Source organism: Salvelinus sp. IW2-2015, unplaced genomic scaffold (assembly GCF_002910315.2).
Source record: "Salvelinus sp. IW2-2015 unplaced genomic scaffold, ASM291031v2 Un_scaffold16287, whole genome shotgun sequence".
Lineage (NCBI taxonomy): Eukaryota > Metazoa > Chordata > Actinopteri > Salmoniformes > Salmonidae > Salvelinus > Salvelinus sp. IW2-2015.
In genome coordinates this window covers 585,105-601,997 of record NW_019957522.1, presented here as the reverse complement: position 1 = coordinate 601,997, position 16,893 = coordinate 585,105, and the positions used below count along the sequence as shown (strand labels likewise).

General features: G+C 42.6%; 1 protein-coding gene across 3 annotated transcripts in view; it reads right to left on the bottom strand.

Annotated features, from left to right (window-relative positions):
- Window positions 1–866: 866 nt before the first annotated feature.
- The window catches only part of slc39a10 (solute carrier family 39 member 10), a 73,156-nt gene continuing 57,129 nt past the window's right edge, over window positions 867–16,893 (bottom strand). For all 3 annotated transcript variants that reach the window (XM_024146102.1, XM_070442525.1, XM_024146103.2), the window contains 5 exons: window positions 14,398–14,518; window positions 13,820–14,116; window positions 13,580–13,660; window positions 4,739–4,929; window positions 867–4,201 (listed from right to left, as the gene is read on the bottom strand). In XM_024146102.1, the coding sequence (XP_024001870.1) occupies window positions 4,049–4,201; window positions 4,739–4,929; window positions 13,580–13,660; window positions 13,820–14,116; window positions 14,398–14,518 (843 nt within the window). In that variant the 3' untranslated portion in view covers window positions 867–4,048. The remainder of the gene's footprint in view (window positions 4,202–4,738; window positions 4,930–13,579; window positions 13,661–13,819; window positions 14,117–14,397; window positions 14,519–16,893) is intronic.

Genomic DNA, 16,893 nt, shown 5'->3' with positions numbered 1-16,893 from the left:
CTCCTCAACTTAGCCAAGAAAGACTGGCCTACATAGCATTTATATTAGCCCTCTGATTACAATGAAGAGCAAGACGTGCGGCTCTGTCCTGGGCCAGCTGCAGCTTAACTAGGTCTTTCTTTACAACACTTGAGCACATGACTGGACATAAATTCAAGATAAGGCAAAAAACCCTGCATGACTTGCTTTTTGGCGTGTGGTGTCAAATAAGCAGAGCATCTCTTTATTATGGACATGCTTACAATTTTGAATCTTTAGGTGTTGAACACGAGTTTACAATCTAAGGTCACACCAAGTAATTTAGTCTCCTCAACTTGATCGACAGCCACAACATTCATTACCAGATCGGGCTGAGGTGTAGAGTTTAGGGAATGATTTGTGTCAAATACAATGGCCTTAGTTTTAGAGATGTTCAGGACCAGTTAATTACTGGCCACCCATTCCAAAACTGACTGCAACTCCTTGTTAAGGGTTTCATAGCAGCCGTTTGATGCAGGTAGTGTTCTGCATTCAGGTCCTCTCTCCTGAACTAGTGTTGATTCATAATGCCATCAACAGGAGCAAACCTACCTTGAAGACTGTTGGAAGAACAATGTACACTTGTTCGGGGTATCGTGCTGTTCAGTACAAACGACCACACAACATAGCAAAACGTTTAATGAACTGAACGCACCCTTGCCCTTAGAACAAGAAAAGTTCTACTGAGCAACAATGACATTGTAAGTTCTTTTTTTTTTTTAAGACCGTTGTACTAGTCTCAGGAAGATATTAATCTAAATTGAGCAATTTCATTTTTAGAAATTCCAGAAAAATTGCTTATGGCTTTAAGACAAAATTACCATTGCAAAAAAATGTCACACAAAAGGGGCTCTTTGCAAACTTTATTTTCCTTTCCAGACAGAGAATGCACAGACAATCAGCGAGGATGATAAATGCAATGACTACATTTAGATATCCAGGTTTGTAAACAATGTATCAAACTAAAAACCAAACAACCATGGACCTTCATATTATTATTTTGTATTTGCTGCTCCTAGTCCAGTAAAGAGATTATGGTAATCTAAATGGTGGCTAGACACTTGTAACCATCTCTATTGCATGAAAAATTGATTGTTAAAAGAATATAGCAACATTATAGCAGGCACCTATTCAGCCGATGAAGTACATATTTCTATTTTTTTTCTCATGTTGAAAAACTGACTATGAAAAATTAATTAACATTGTTCTAAAACACGAAAGCTCTACCAATAGGCTCAGCAGGCCCTAAAGAATTCCTCATCGCTACAGTTGATCTGTTTATTTAAAAAATAAACTAACAAAACATTTGACTAGTCTTTATCATTTACATTTTTCTATACAAAAGCAGAGAAACAATTACATCCAAAACATTTTCCTGTTCCATTTAACTCATGCCTCATGCATGATTCGATCCAATCAAGTACATTAGTTTAATGTGATTGACGATGATTCACAGCCAATAAGACAAGACGATGGATGTCACACAGTGACAGGATAAATGGAGGTTGCACATTTCAATGTGATCCAGCAGGTGAAGCAGCCAGGCTGGCTAGCTTAGCACTCGAGCAGCAGACAGCCAATGGAATGTCAGGAGGCGACGGCAAGCACAGAATTATGGTAAAGAAAACCCAAATGGGCCACTTTTGGCACAGTCGGCGTGGTGTCTTATCACATACACCCATTTAACCAAAAATATACAACTAATGATTGTTAAAAAAAAACGAATCAAAGGAACATCTGATAACCTTATAGTTATACGGTTTGATTACAAGTCGAATATCAATTACACAAGTGCAAAGTGTGCTAATTTGAACATATTCAAATATATAGACATAAAGCATATTTTTAGCAGTGATAAAGGCCATTGTCATGCTTGTTCTTTTCCAGATTGTCAGAGAACAATTTCAAAATGACACAGGAAAATGTATTATTTGAGTACTTTCTTATAAACCGATTTGGGAGGAATGATACACAACACAGTATCCAAACATCTCAGGGTTTAACAATAACAGTGACACTCTTTAGATTTATGATGCTGAAAACAGTCTCAACTTGGGTCTTTTGGTAAGGTAACTAGTGTAACCCCCATGTAATAAGCCAAGTTAAATATACTTAATTCGCTCTCAATCTAATTGACTTCTGACTTTGCCCGATTGCGATGGGGGTAATCAAGACTTACAGTAACCCATTTAAAAATAAGAAAATACAACACAATGCATGGGTCATGTATTTGGCTACAAAAACAAGCTAGTGCCCTCAATGGAGTAAACGCAAAGCAACAGGTTTCTTCGACACAGAAGAAAATACTATTCTTAAATTCACATAGGACTTCGGGCATGCAAAGTTTAATTTTGTAAAATGTCAGATTTTTGTTTACAGACTATCAGTCCTACAAATGCAGTTGGGCAATATTTCTTGGTTCTTAATATATATCTAGGTAATCCAACTTTTTTCTCCCACATCATTTTAGAGGTAGACTCAGCGCTATGAATCAGTACCGCAGATATTGAGACGAGCGAGATGCAAGACTGCTCTCCAATAGTCACACAGAGTATCTGAGCATGTGCTCGGGTGCACTTTACACCGCTATAACGTGGTAGCTACAGGACCAAAACAGTGGAGAACTTGAGGCCCGTGCTTTAACACTCTTAGTTGTTGTGGAAATTGACATAATATTCTGTTTACTTTGTGCGTCGCTGAGTCTACATTTAACATCGTCTTGAACACGCATAATGAAATGAAACTGACTGGAGCCTACATCCGAGTGAGTACCTAAAGTCGTTTTTCTTTCGTAGCACTATGTAGCATTATGGGTACCTTCAATACCCCCAATGCTTCTCAAATCAGCCATAAAAACAAGACAAAAAATATATATAAATATGGAGACTGCTGCAAATGAACACAGACATTATAATTAGACACACAATCGCTCGTTTAAGGTTGGGGTAGTAGCGTTCACATTTTTGGCAAAATGCATAGCTAAGCTGTGGTTCAATAGTTTTGCAGAGCAACAGGGCGAAGACCTTCAATACAGACCTGTTGACTCATGCAATGCCTGTGGACAAATTTGGGCTTTAGCACCACTTTCCTTTAACACTTCCGAGTCTATGGACTAGCTAGCTCCTAGCTACTCTATTACAGTGTGTTCATTGGCAAAGCCACCACAATGGACTTGGCTTGGCACAGCTTTAAACAGTAAATGTTGATACACAGCGGGACAGATTTCACAAGTTTACAATGGATAGGGGCAATGGGAAGGCACCACAGGTGCACTAAGCAAGTAAAATGGGACAAGCCACAGGGTTGATAACAGATAAAGGGAGTGGGAACGACATAAGACGACACACTGCACAGGGTTATGATGGATGAGCAGAGGGCTGCTGGGCCATGACAACTTCCTCTCTGTAGGGGAGCGCCCTGCACCGGTGGGAAGCAGTCTGGAGAATTCTCCAGGTTAGGAGGTGGATACTTTATCCATCTTGAGGAACTCAAAGGTAGTGGAGCACACCTGCTGATACTGAGGCGAGCCGCCGATATGTGAACTTATCTTGTCAACAAATGTATTTAGACCAATTGGAATGTGACATTCCTTTTGATTTGCTATAATGGTTTTCAGAGGAATGGGGAGAGTAATCAAAGTGTTACTTGCATAAGCTAGTCTCCGAAAGGAAGGTGCCCTTATCAATATCAACTAAAGAGGTGTTTGTTGGTGAGAGTAACCTTGAGGTGTACCTTCAGTACAGCATCTAAGCTACATGGGAAGGAGCATAGGATAGAACCTAGGAGCTGAAAGGAATAACTCAATGGGACAGAGAAAGGGAACAGAATGGGGGGATATGTATAAGCCACTGCTTTGATCTACGGAATGGAGAGGCACAGGGAGCATGAATGAGAGCTCGATCACTATGCATGCAGGACACTGGACCACCACAGAACAAACAAAGCACTTTTTAAAGGCCAAAAAGCACAAGTACCGACACACAACCCCACATTCGCCTTCCCTCGTACCAACCGACCACACCCTCCACCGCTAGAAGCCAAAGTCAAAAACTATCTGGTCTTCGAAGATGGCAATGAGCAGCATGATGGAGAAACCGGTGAGCAGGCCAAGGTTCTGCAGGACAAAGTGGCCCAGCTGACAGCGCTTGTGTTCCTCGCTGTCGCCGTGGAGCATCTCTGGTAACTAGAGAGGGAGCAAAAGGTCACAATGTAGTCAGACACCATACAGGAGAATTAAGAGGGGACTACACTGTATTAACGGTAGACACTAGATAGAGGTCATTCAACTGTACTGGACTTCGACATTAGGTCAGGTGTTACCAAACCTTTTATGCCCGTGATGCCATTTTGATTTTAGACAACCATCAAGGGCTGTCACCATTTTACAGTATTTGTCAATTTCTTCTTCTACAAGTTTATTGGTGGTTCGTAAACAAACTGAAAAGGTGCTTACCACCATCTACTGTGCTGGGATGTGTTTAGTCTGAACGGGCATAAAGCCAAGGTTTGGTCATTTCATGCCACCTGGAGAGCTGCAATTTGCTCAGGACATAAATAATGAATTGGCTGGTCCTTCCTGCTAACCATTATGGAATTCTGTATTTAAACCATGAGGTCCCACCCAGTCGACTACTTTAATGGTGAAAGCCTTCAATTGCACTGCCCTTGTTAAAACAGGTTGTGAAATGGTTGTGATTGTTTCACTGTACAACTAACTCACCATGTCTACCAGAGCCACATAGAGGAACATGCCAGCAGTGACGGCGAAGATCCAGCTGGTGACGTTGTGTGTGTACTGGCCCACGGCTGTGCCGATCATCATGCCCACGTAGGCCATGAGGGCAGAGAGTAGGTTATACACAATAGCCTGTTTCACCGACATGCCAGCCTTCAGAAGCACCGCAAAGTCACCTGGAGCCAGAAAAGCACAAGGAGGACCGGGTAAGAATACATGGGCTGGCCAACACGCATGTGATAGTATTCACTCAGTCACTCACCTCACACTTACTGTATGAAACCATTTGATACTCATCGATACCCACAAAATGATGTTACTTACTGATCATCAAGTTTGCTGACGACAAGACGATGGTGGGTCTGATCACTGACGACAATGAGCTTACAGAGAGGAGGTCAGAGACCTGGCAGTGTGGTGCCAGGACAACAACCACTCCATCAACGTCAGCAAGCCAACAGGAGCTGATCGTGGCCTACAGGAAACGGAAGAGCGAGCACGCCCACATTGTAGTGGAGCAGGTCGAGAGCTTCACGTTCCTGTGTCCACCACTAAGGACTTAATATGGTCCTCTCACACCAACACAGTCTTGAAGAAGGCACAATTGCGCCTCATCCCAATCAGGAGGTTGAAAAGATTTGGCCTGACACCTCAGATCCTCAAAACGTTATACAGTTGCAGCATTGAGAGCATCTTAACTGGCTGCATCACCACTATTTATACAAATGTATGTGGACACCCCTTCAAATKAGTGGATTCAGCTATTTCAGCCACACCTGTTGCTGACAGGTGTATAAAATCTAGCACACAGCAATGCAATCTCCATAGACAAACATTGGCAAAAGAATAACCTTACTGAAGAGCTCAGTGACTTTCAACGTGGGACCGTCATTGGCCAGTTCGCAAAACAAGTCAGTCCGACAAATTTCTGTCCTGCTAGAGCTGCCCTGGTTGACTGGAAGTGTTGTTATTGTGAAGTGGAAATGTCTAGGAGCAACAACGTCCTGAGCAGCGAAGTGGTAAGCCACACAAGTTCACAGAACGGGATGGCCGAGTGCTGAAGCATGTAAAAATCATCGGTCCTCGGTTGCAGCACACACTACAGAGTTCCAAACTGCTTCTGGAAGCAACGTCAGCACAAGAACTGTTCGCCAGGAGCTTTATGAAATAGGTTTCCATGGCCGAGCAGCCTAAGATAACCATACGCAATGCCAAGCTGGAGTGGTGTAAAGCGCGCTGTCATTGGACTGGAGCAGTGGAAGCGCATTCTCCGGACTGAGGAATCACGTTTGTTGACATTTGAAAAGTTTACTGACGAATTATACATTTCCATAAGGCCTGTCATGACAGCAGTCTAAGGCACTGCATCTCAGTGCAAGAGGCATCACTGCAGTCCCTGGTTCGAATCCAGGCTGCATCACATCCAGCCGTGATTGGGAGTCCCATAGGGCGGCACGCAATTGGCCCAGCATTGTCCGGGTTTGACCGTCATTGTAAATGAGAATTTGTTCTTAACTAGATAATTAAATAAAATCTCACACATATAATAACAATACATTACCTTTGTAAAGCTTTCATTATACAATAATCTCAAAGTGCATAAAAGATAAGATTTAGGGATGCACGATATATCGGTGAACATATCGGAATCGGACGATATTAGTTAAAAATGCCAACATCGGCCGATGTCTAGTTTAACGCCGATGTGCAAAACCAATGTCAAAGTTGTCGTGCATACCTATATAACGTAGGTACATGACATAACGACATTATATACGTGCTATACAGCAGTCCTAGTCCACAATGTCTGCTGTGTGGATCGAGCAGTCAACAAGTCAAGCGTCCGTGTGTGTGCTAAATATTTAACTGTACTAGAATGCTTAAAAGGCCACACACACAGTGCCTTCTGAAAGTATTCATGCCCCTTGACTTTTTCCTCATTTTGTTGTGTTACAGCCTGAATTTAAAATGTATTAAATTGAGATTGTCACTGGCCTACACACAATACCCCATAATATGAAAGTGGAATTATATTTTTTGAAATTTTTAGAAATGTATTAAGTTGAAATGTCTTCAGTCAAAAAGTATTCAAACTCATTGTTATGGCAAGCCTAAATAACTTCAAGAGTAAAAATGTGTTTAACAAGTCACATACTATGTTGCATGGACTCTGTGTGCAATAATAGTGTCTAACCATTTTTTAATGACCACCTCATCTCTGTACCCCACACACAATATTCTGTAAGGTCCCTCAGTCTAGCAGGACATTTCAAACACAAAGGCAGTGAATAGCCCTTTGAGCATGGTGAAGTTATTAATTACACTTTGGGTGGTGTATCAGTAAACCCAGTCACTATAAAGATAGACGTGCTTCTTAACTCAGTTGCCAGATGGGAAGGAAACCACTCAGGGATTTCACCATGAGGCTAAGTGTGACTTTAAAACAGTTACAGCGTTTAATGGCTGTGAAGGAATCCGGTACAGATTAAAAATATTTAAAAAATATGCATCCTGTTTGCAATAAGGCACTAAAGTACAACTGTAAAACATTTGGCAAAWTTTTTTACTTAATGCCCTCAATACAAAGCGTCATGTTCGGGGCAAATCCAACAGAACACATCACTGAGTACTACTTTTCATATTTTCAAGCATGGTGGTGGCTGCATCATGCTATGGGTATGCTCGTCACTGGCAAGGACTATGGCATTTTYCCCCCCGGATAAAAATAAACAGAACAGAGCTAAGCACTGGTAAAATCCTAGAAGATAACTTGGTTCAGTCTGCTTTCCAACCCTTTTCACCTTTGACAGACAATAACCTAAAACACAAGGCCAAATATACACTGGGGTTGCTTGCTAAGATGACATTGAATGTTCCTGAGTGGCCTAGTTACAGTTTTGACTTAAATCTATGGCAAGACTTGAAAATGGCTGTCTAGCAATGATCAATTACCAACTTGACAGAGCTTGAAGAATTTTAAAAATAATAATGTGCAAATATTGTACAATCCTGGTGTACAAAGCTCTTCGAGACTTACAGCTGTAATGTCTGCCAAAGGAGATTCTAACATGTATTGACAAGGTGCGTATACTTATGTCAATGAGATATTTCTGGATTTAATTTTCAAATAAATTAGTTACAATTTATAAAAACATGTTTCCACTTTGTCATTATGGGGCACTGTGTGTAGATGGGTTAGATTTTTTTTTTCATTCAATCCATTTTGAATTCAGGGTGTAACAACAAAATGTGAATAAGTCAAGGGGTACGAATACTTTATGAAGGCACTGTATATATGGCTTGAACGTGGCTTGTCATAGGGTGTGTGGGGGTTAATAGGGAGAGAGTAGGTCTGACAGGTAGGCGGGTCCGATGCCATTCAGGGCTTTGTCGACAAGGATGATCATTTTAGTCAAATCTTTGAGGAACAGGTAGCCAATGGAGATTAGTAAGGATAGGGCTGATGTGGGCCGACTTTTTTTGTTTTTGTTTCAGAATCGTTGCGGCACTCTTTTGGATGAGCTGTAGTTTATGAATTGAATTTGCAGCGCCCTATTCTGGAGAACATGAATGCATGGATTMGATTTTCTGCATCAATATGTGAGGAGGGTCTTAGGTGGGAGATGTTCCTTAGGCAATTTTTTTTTAGTTTTACAGACATGACTAATGTGGGCATTGAAAGAGAGGGCAGGGTCGAATTTCACACTCAAATTAGTGATGACTGATGAGTGATGACACGCTGCAGGAGTTGGTGATCTTGTGGGGGGTGCCTATGTGCATTGCCTCGGTCTTGCCACTTGAGTTGTTCTGCATCCAGTTGGACAATGTTGACAGAGCAGATGTGTCAGGCTTGGTTTTAATGTACAACTGTGTGTCGTCTGCATAGCAGTGGAATTGCTGTCTGAAGATCTGACCAAGTGGGAGCATGTAAAGTAGGAAGAGGATAGGTACTAACACAGACCCTTGTGGGAGACAGCAGTTTATGGTGGATTAAAACGACTTGCGGTTGGAGGTAGGATGAGAACCAGTTAAGGGCAGTCCCACAGATGGCAGTGTGCTCTCGGGGGCACTTCAGTAAAATGGTGTGATTTACTGTGTCAAAAGCAGCAGAGGTGCAGAACAATCAAGATGGTGGGGAATCCTGTATCTTCAGATATGAGCAAGTCATTTACAAACTTCACCAGGGCTGTCTCAGTACTGTGCATGGTCCTAAAGCCAGACTGGAGAGCCTCAAAGATTTAGTTAGCACGGAGGTCTGAATGAAACTGAGTTGCACTACTTTCTCCAGGACTTTAAGTAAAAATGGGTAGTTGGAAATAGGCCTGTAGTTTGAGATGAGGATTTGGTCAAAAGATGTTTTGAGCAAAGGGGTGACGGTAGCAAATTTTGAACAGTGATGGCACCTGCCCAATGTGGAGGGACTTGAACAGGTTGGCTACAAAATTGGATGAGACCAACTGAGTTGGAATAGGGTTTAGGGGTCACTGGTAGTATACATTATTTGAGGATTTCTAATACAGCAGCAGGTGAAACCAGAGTAAAGTCACTTAGGAGGTGGATACAACGTCCTTTCGGATGGTGTTGATTTTAGCCTTGAAGAACTCAGATAAATCGGTTGCATTGTTTGGGAGTTGCTGTGGGAGGGCCAGAGTCTATAGGGTGGAGGAGGCGACTGATGGTGGAAAACAAGGTCCTGGGATTTCCTCTGTCGTTGTCCATCATGGCAGAGTAGAAGGTGGATCTGGCTGCTTTTAGTGCTTTGAAATAGCAAGCCTGGTTGTCTTTATAGGCCAGTAGGTGGACAATACTTCTCCACAGACACTCTAAACTGCTAACATGGGTCTTTATGCTGCGCAGCTCTTCTGTGAACCATGGGGAAGACACCGGAGGAGACGGCTGCCATTTTACGATCTCCTAACCAATTGTGCTATTGTGTGTGTGTTTTCTCGTGTTATTTGTAACTTATTTGTACATAATGTTTCTGCCACCGTGTCTTATGACCAAAAGGAGCTTAAAATCTGACCATTATTCTATCCTCCTGATTCTGGCTTACAAGCAAAAACTAAAGCAGGAAGCACTAGTGACTCGATCAATAAGAAAGTGGTCAGATGAAGCAGATGCTAAGCTACAGGACTGTTTTGCTAGCATACACTGGAATATGTTCTGGGATTCTTCCGATGGCATTGAGGAGTACACCACATCAGTCATTGGCTTCATCAATAAGTGCGTCGATGATGTCGTCCCCACAGTGACTGTATGTACATAGCCCAACCAGAAGCCATGAATTACAGGCAACATCCGCATTGAGCTAAAGGGTAAAGCTAGCGCTTTCAAGGAGCGGGATTCTAACCCGGAAGCTTATAAGAAATCCCGCTATGCCCTCCGACGAACCATCAAACAGGCAAAAAAAAAGATCAATACAGGACTAAGTTTGAATCGTACTACACCGGCTCTGACGCTTGTCGGATGTGGCAGGGCTTGCAAACTATTACAGACTACAAAGTGAAGCACAGCCGTGAGCTTCCCAGTGACACGAGCCTACCAGAAGAGCTAAATTGCTTCGAGGCAAGTAACACTGAAACATGCATAAGAGCATCTGGTGTTCGGACAACTGTGAGATCACGCACTCTGTAGCCGATGTGAGTAAGACCTTTAGACAGGTCAACATTCACAAGGCAGCAGGGCCAGATGGATTACAAGGACGTGTACTCTGAGCATGAGCTGACATTTTCAACCTGTCCCTGACGGAGTCTGTAATACCAACATGTTTCAAGCGGAGCACCATAGTCCTTGTGCCCACTCCAGTTCGCATACCGCCCCAACAGATCCACAGATGATGCAATCTCTATTGCACTCAACACTGCCCTTTCCAACCTGGGACGAAAGGAACACATATGTGAGAATGCTATTCATTGACTAAAGCTCAGCGTTCAACACCCTTGTGCCCTCAAAGCTCATCACTAAGCTAAGGACCCTGGGACTAAACACCTCCCTCTGCAACTGGATCCTGGACTTCGTGATGGCCACCACCAGGTGGTAAGGGTAGGTAACAATACATCCACCACACTGATCCTCAACACGGGGGCCCTCAGTGGTGCGTGCTCAGTCCCCTCCTGTACTCCCTGTTCACTCATGACTGCACATCCAGGCACGACTCCAACACCATCATTAAGTTTGCCAATGACCCAACAGTGCTAGGCCTGATCACCGACAATGATGAGACGGCCAGGTCTCTGATCTCCCTATAGGCTGTGTGGTGCCAGGACAACAACCTCCCTCCACGTGATCAAGACAAAAGAGATGATTGTGGACTACAGGAAAAGGAGGACCGATCATGCACCCGTTCTCATCAACGGGGCTGTAGTGGAGCAGGTTTAGAGCGTCAAGTTCCTTGGTGTCCATATCAACAAACTATCATGGTCCAAACACACTAAGACAGTTGTGAAGAGGGCACGACAAAGCCTATTCCCCCTCAGGAGACTGAAAAGATTTGCATGGGTCCGAAGATCCTCAAAAAGGTTCCACAGCTGCACCATTGAGAGCATCCGGACTGGTTGCACTACAGATGGTAGTGCGCACGGCACGTCACTGGGGCCAAGCGTCCTGCCATCTAGGACCTCCACATAAGGCGGTGTCAGAGGATGGCCCTAAAAATGGTCAGAGACTCCAGCCACCCTAGTCATAGACTCTTCTCTCTGCTACCGCACGGCAAGCGGTTCTGGAGTGCCAAGTCCAGGTCCAAGAGGCATCTTAACAGCGTCTACCCCCAAGCCACAAGACTCCTGAACAGCTAATCAAAGGGCAACTCAGACCGCTCTTTTATGCTGCTGCTACTCTGTTTATTATCTATGCATAGTCACTTTAATAACTCTACCTACATGTACATATTACCTCAATTACTTCGACTAACGGGTGCCCCCACACATTGTCACTGTACCGGCACCCCCTGTATATAGCCCCACTATTGTTATTTTACTGCTGCTGTTCAATTATTTGTGACTTATTTTCAATTTTTTTCTTAAAACTTCTTAAAGTATTGTTGGTTAAGCGCTTGTAAGTAAGCATTTCACTAAGGTCTACACCGGTTGTATTTTGCGCACGTGACAAATAAAATGTGATTTGATTTGACAGTTGGAAGGATCCGTCGTCACGCACTCAAAGCCGCCCATCTTGACCGTGTTGCTGTGTGCAATTAACACACCCATCACTGCCAATGAACTTCTCAGCGGGGTGTTAAAGAGCCTGGAGGAGGCATTTGTCTTTGGAGCGACGGGAGAGGAGAGGCTCACTTTTCAAATGCGCTGGCGTCATTTATTAGGAGATGACTGGTCCGAGTGTTGATAGCGTGGGGTGGAGTGAGGGGGTGGCAAGCAGATGCTCCCTTAGGGTTGGCCCCTTAGGGCCAGTCAATGAAGAATGGAAAAACATGGAATACAATGCATCTTAGGCCTACTCATGTTATAGTAGAACCTATAAAAATCTGCTGCAATACACCTTAAAAAGGAGCATACAATGCTAGACTATTTTACCCTTAGATGCCCCAGACCAGGGGTCTCTAACCTTTCTAGCACGAGAGCTACTTTTTACACTTTTTTTTTCTCCATAGCTTTCAAATAGGCACATTCTTCTCTCCTACAACTCTAGATGCTTCTTCTCTTAATCATCAACAGTTATGATACAAGTTTCTACAGTATACTACAAAATTCTTGACTAACAATTGTTAACCATTGAGTGGAGTTGCATTGCTAACAGAATGGCAACATTATCTATTCATTTATTCTATTCTCCTTAAACACATTGTGGTTCATCAAGTAATATTTGAAAGAGTCAGCCAACCGAAACAGCAAGACACTATTAGTTAACAGCAACATGAGGGGGAGCATGTAGACAAATGAATAGTGTTTATTTCTGCTCTAGTCTGGTCTATTCATCACTCAGACTAGAGACACACACTCAGACGTCATGTCTACGGCAGCAGCCATCATTAGTGTGCAGAGACACTGTCGATCAGCCTATTCCCTCTGCTTGCTACTAACACACAAATAAACAAAAAAAAGCCCTGCTGCATGGGCACAGCACAAGCCATGGCACAGAGGCCAAAGTACTTTTAGAGGTTGAATCAATGTTTTATTGTCAGTGGGGGTTCCTCATCCATCACACCTTTGAACCACAACGCATCTTGATGACTAGTGGAGTTGAATCTGTCGGTCATCTCTACCTCAATGAATAGCAGAGTTTCTGTGAATGGTGTGGAGTTGTCATGAATGTCAATGCCTTGAGGCATGTGTGTGGCTGCAATTCAATCAATTGCATAAAAAGTTCAATCACAAGGTCTACACTGTAACAGAGGTGTTAACCGTGTAAAAATATATAGTCTTTGTGTTTCATATGCTCCTGCCTTGATTGAACGTGTAATGAGTAATTGCTGCTGGCCTTGTCATGAAGGGCTCCCTTGCAAAGAGACCTCGGTATCAATGGGACTTACTGCTTCAAAAAAAGCTTAAATAAAATGTTTTTTAAAAAGAAGCTTATTTGATGTGTCAATTAGTCTTATTTAATGGGTCAATTAGGTTCAATAAAACATTAAATTAATATTAATAGATTTCCTTTATTTAGGCTACAATTGACTGGATCAGGGCTAGTGTCTGTTTAACAGATAGTAGGCACTGTGCATTCTCTCCATTGCCCAACACATTGTCCTTGGGGAGGGGATAATTATCCAAGCTTTTGAGTCAATTGTGAAATGAGTATTGGCAAAATAATGGATGTTGTTTGTGACGATTGATGGCTCTGAAGCCCTTCTCGGACCGGGAATGGTGTACTTACCCAGTTCGTGAGGCAATTCATGGCAGAACACGGCAACAGATGTACTGATGCCACCGGTAATATTTGCACTGAAGGCAGCACCTGTCAAAGAAACAACATTCAACAACAAGAACATTGACACAGACTTAATTATGTTACAGAACAGTATAATACAGTCTAATCTTTATTAATTCAACCTTTACCTAGCCAGATAAGTAATTGACAACAAAATATTTTACTAAGTGGTGGCTTCCTGCTCACCTATGGCCAGGCCGTCGCTGAAGTTGTGCATGCCATCACCCATGATGACCATCCAGGCGATGCTGGCGATGCCCGCGTCTTTCATCTCCTGGTCCGAGTGGCAATTCCCACCGTGTGAGTGCCCATGCCCACCGCCGTGGTTGTGCCCGTGTTTCTTGGGCCGACGGCCGTTCTCCTTGGTAAGTGAGTCTGCAGGGGCCAGTGGCGTCTTATTGCTGGGCGAGTCAGGTGGCTGCAGCTCTGTAAGCTGGGTGTCATTGTGGCCGTTGTCGCAGGAGATGGCCGTGCTGTCCAGACCTTGAGGGGGGAAAAGGAGTAGAAAGCTGTTACTAAATGCCAAGTTCAGGATATACTGTATATGGCATGTCCTACAAAACACAAAGCTGGCAATACAGCAATGCATATATAAAAATAAAAAAACACACTCCTTGTACTTTTGTCATGCATAGTATTATCATCCTCCTACACACAAAATTCCAAGAAAAAACACATCTCACACAAATCTTCCATTTTAAGTGTGGTAACAATCCTACTCTTTTGTTAGTTAGAGTTCACTTTAGGACAGGACACCCTCTTACCCTCTGTGAGAGGCTTGAGGTGAAGCCACTCCGCGTCCGAGCGTCGATTCAGCTTGTGATCTGACAGCTTCCTGCCAATCTTGGCCTCCTCGCCCCTCTTCTTCCTGCGACAGAAGGTGCCCTGAAGGAAGAAAGAATAGACACATTAATAGAAAGACACAGACTTGTTTGCTAGCTCAAGTATAGCAATTCACCCACACTTAAGTGATAATTCCTGAGAAACTGGGTTACAAAACATACTAAAATAATTGACATATTTTCATTAAAAACGTTATTTTGATGAATTTATTCATACTATTTCATTCTTCCACAAGATATAGTCCCGACACAAATCTAGCCAGCTGGTTGTTCGTTCTATCGTTCTATCGGTTGCCAGAGACGTGACCCAGTCGTTCAGTTTTTTTGTTCTGCAGCCGGTGGTAACTTGTGGAATAGACAGGCTGGAATGCGGTTTTAACCAATCAGCGTCCAGGATTAGACCCACCAGAATAGAGAGTGGGAGGCCCTGGTGCACAACTGAGCAAGAGGACAAGTACATAGGTGTCTAGCTTGAGAAAGACGCCTCAAGTCCTCAACTGGCAGCTTCATTAAATAGTACCCGCAAAACACCAGTCTCAATGTCAACAGTGAAGAGGCGAATCAAGGATTTTCTCGTGAAAGAACGGTGTCCATCCCTCCAATGAAGTTTCAGACACTTCTATGCCAAGGCGCATTGAAGCTGTTCTGGTGGCCAAACGCCTGATTAAAGACACTATGTTGGTCTTTCCTTTATTTTGGCAGTTACCTGTACATGTACTACTACAGTGCCTTTAGAAAGTATTCACACCACCTTCTCCACATTTTGTTGTTACAAAGTGGGAATGAAATGGATTGTCATTTTTTGTCAACGATAGACACAAACTCTGTCAAAGAGGAAGAAAAAGTAACTTTTTGTAATTAATAGAAAAAAAGAAAAAAAAACTAATATATCTTGATTAGATATGTATTCAACCACCTGACACAATACATGTTAAAATCACCTTTGGCAGCAAGGACACAATATTAGCCCACAATTTTTTTTTTTTAATCTTCAAGCTCTGCTGCAATATGTAACTTTTTGGGCAACCGGGTCATAATGACATAAATGAGTTACAGATATGTCACTCAATGAAAGCAAGACTAAGAAGCGGTAGATCTGTTTAATGTACGCTATTACTACGTTTCCCGTGCTTAAGTTTGTTATTTGCGTCTTTTACTTTTGGTTTTGTGCACCAGCTTCAAATTGCTGAAAATACAATATTTCTGGTTATTGAAATATATTTCAAAGTGATTTAGATTGTACAATGATTCTCTACAATACAGTACTCTCTTGTTTTGTCACAAACTGAAAAGACAAACTATTAGAATTTTAACAACCAGGAAATGTTGGAGCGATTTCTGCATAAAAACTGCAATTAGGCCATTCGGGAACATTCAAGGTCGTCTTGGTAAGAAAATCCAATGTACAGTTGAAGTCGGAAGTTTACATACACCTGAGCCAAATACATTTGAACTCAGTTTCACAATACCTGACATTTAATCCTAGTAAAAATTCCCTGTCTTACGCCAGTTAGGATCACCACTTTATTGTAAGAATGTGAAATGTCAGAATAATAGTAGAGAGAATGATTTATTTCAGATTTGATTTATTTCAATCACATTCCCAGTGGGTCAGAAGTTTACATACACTCAATTAGTATTTGGTAGCATTGCCTTTAAAATTGTTTAACTTGGGTCAAACATTTTGGGTAGCCTTCCACAAGCTTCCCACAATAAGTTGAGTGAATTTTGACCTATTCCTCCTGACAGAGCTGGTGTATCTGAGTCAGGTTTGTAGGCCTCCTTGCTCGCACATTCTTTTTCAGTTCTGCCCACAAATTTTATATAGGATTGAGGTCAGGGCTTTGTGGTGGCCACTCCAATACCTTGACTTTGTTGTCCTTAAGCCATTTTGCCACAACTTTGGAAGTATGCTTGGGGTCATTGTCCATTTGGAAGAAGCATTTGCGACCAAGATTTAACTTCCCAACTGTTGTCTTGAGATGTTTCTTCAATATATCCAAATCATTTTCCATGCATGATGCCATCTATTTTGTGAATTGCACCAGTCCCTCCTGCAGCAAAGCACCCCCACAACATGATGCTGCCACTCCCGTGCTTCACGGTTGGGATGTTGTTCTTCGGCTTGCAAGCCTCCCCCCATTTTCCTCCAAACATAATGATGGTCATTATGGCCAAACAGTTCTATTTTTGTTTCATCAGAGGACATTTCTCAAAAAAGTACGATCTTTGTAACCATGTGTAGTTGCAAACCAGTCTGTTTTTTTTAATGGCGGTTTTGGAGCAGTGGCTTCTTCCTTGCTGAGCTGCCTTTCAGGTTATGTCGATATAGGACTCATTTTACTGTGGATATAGATACTTTTGTACCGGTTTCCTCCAGCATCTTCACAAGGTCCTTTGCTGTTGTTCTGGGAATGA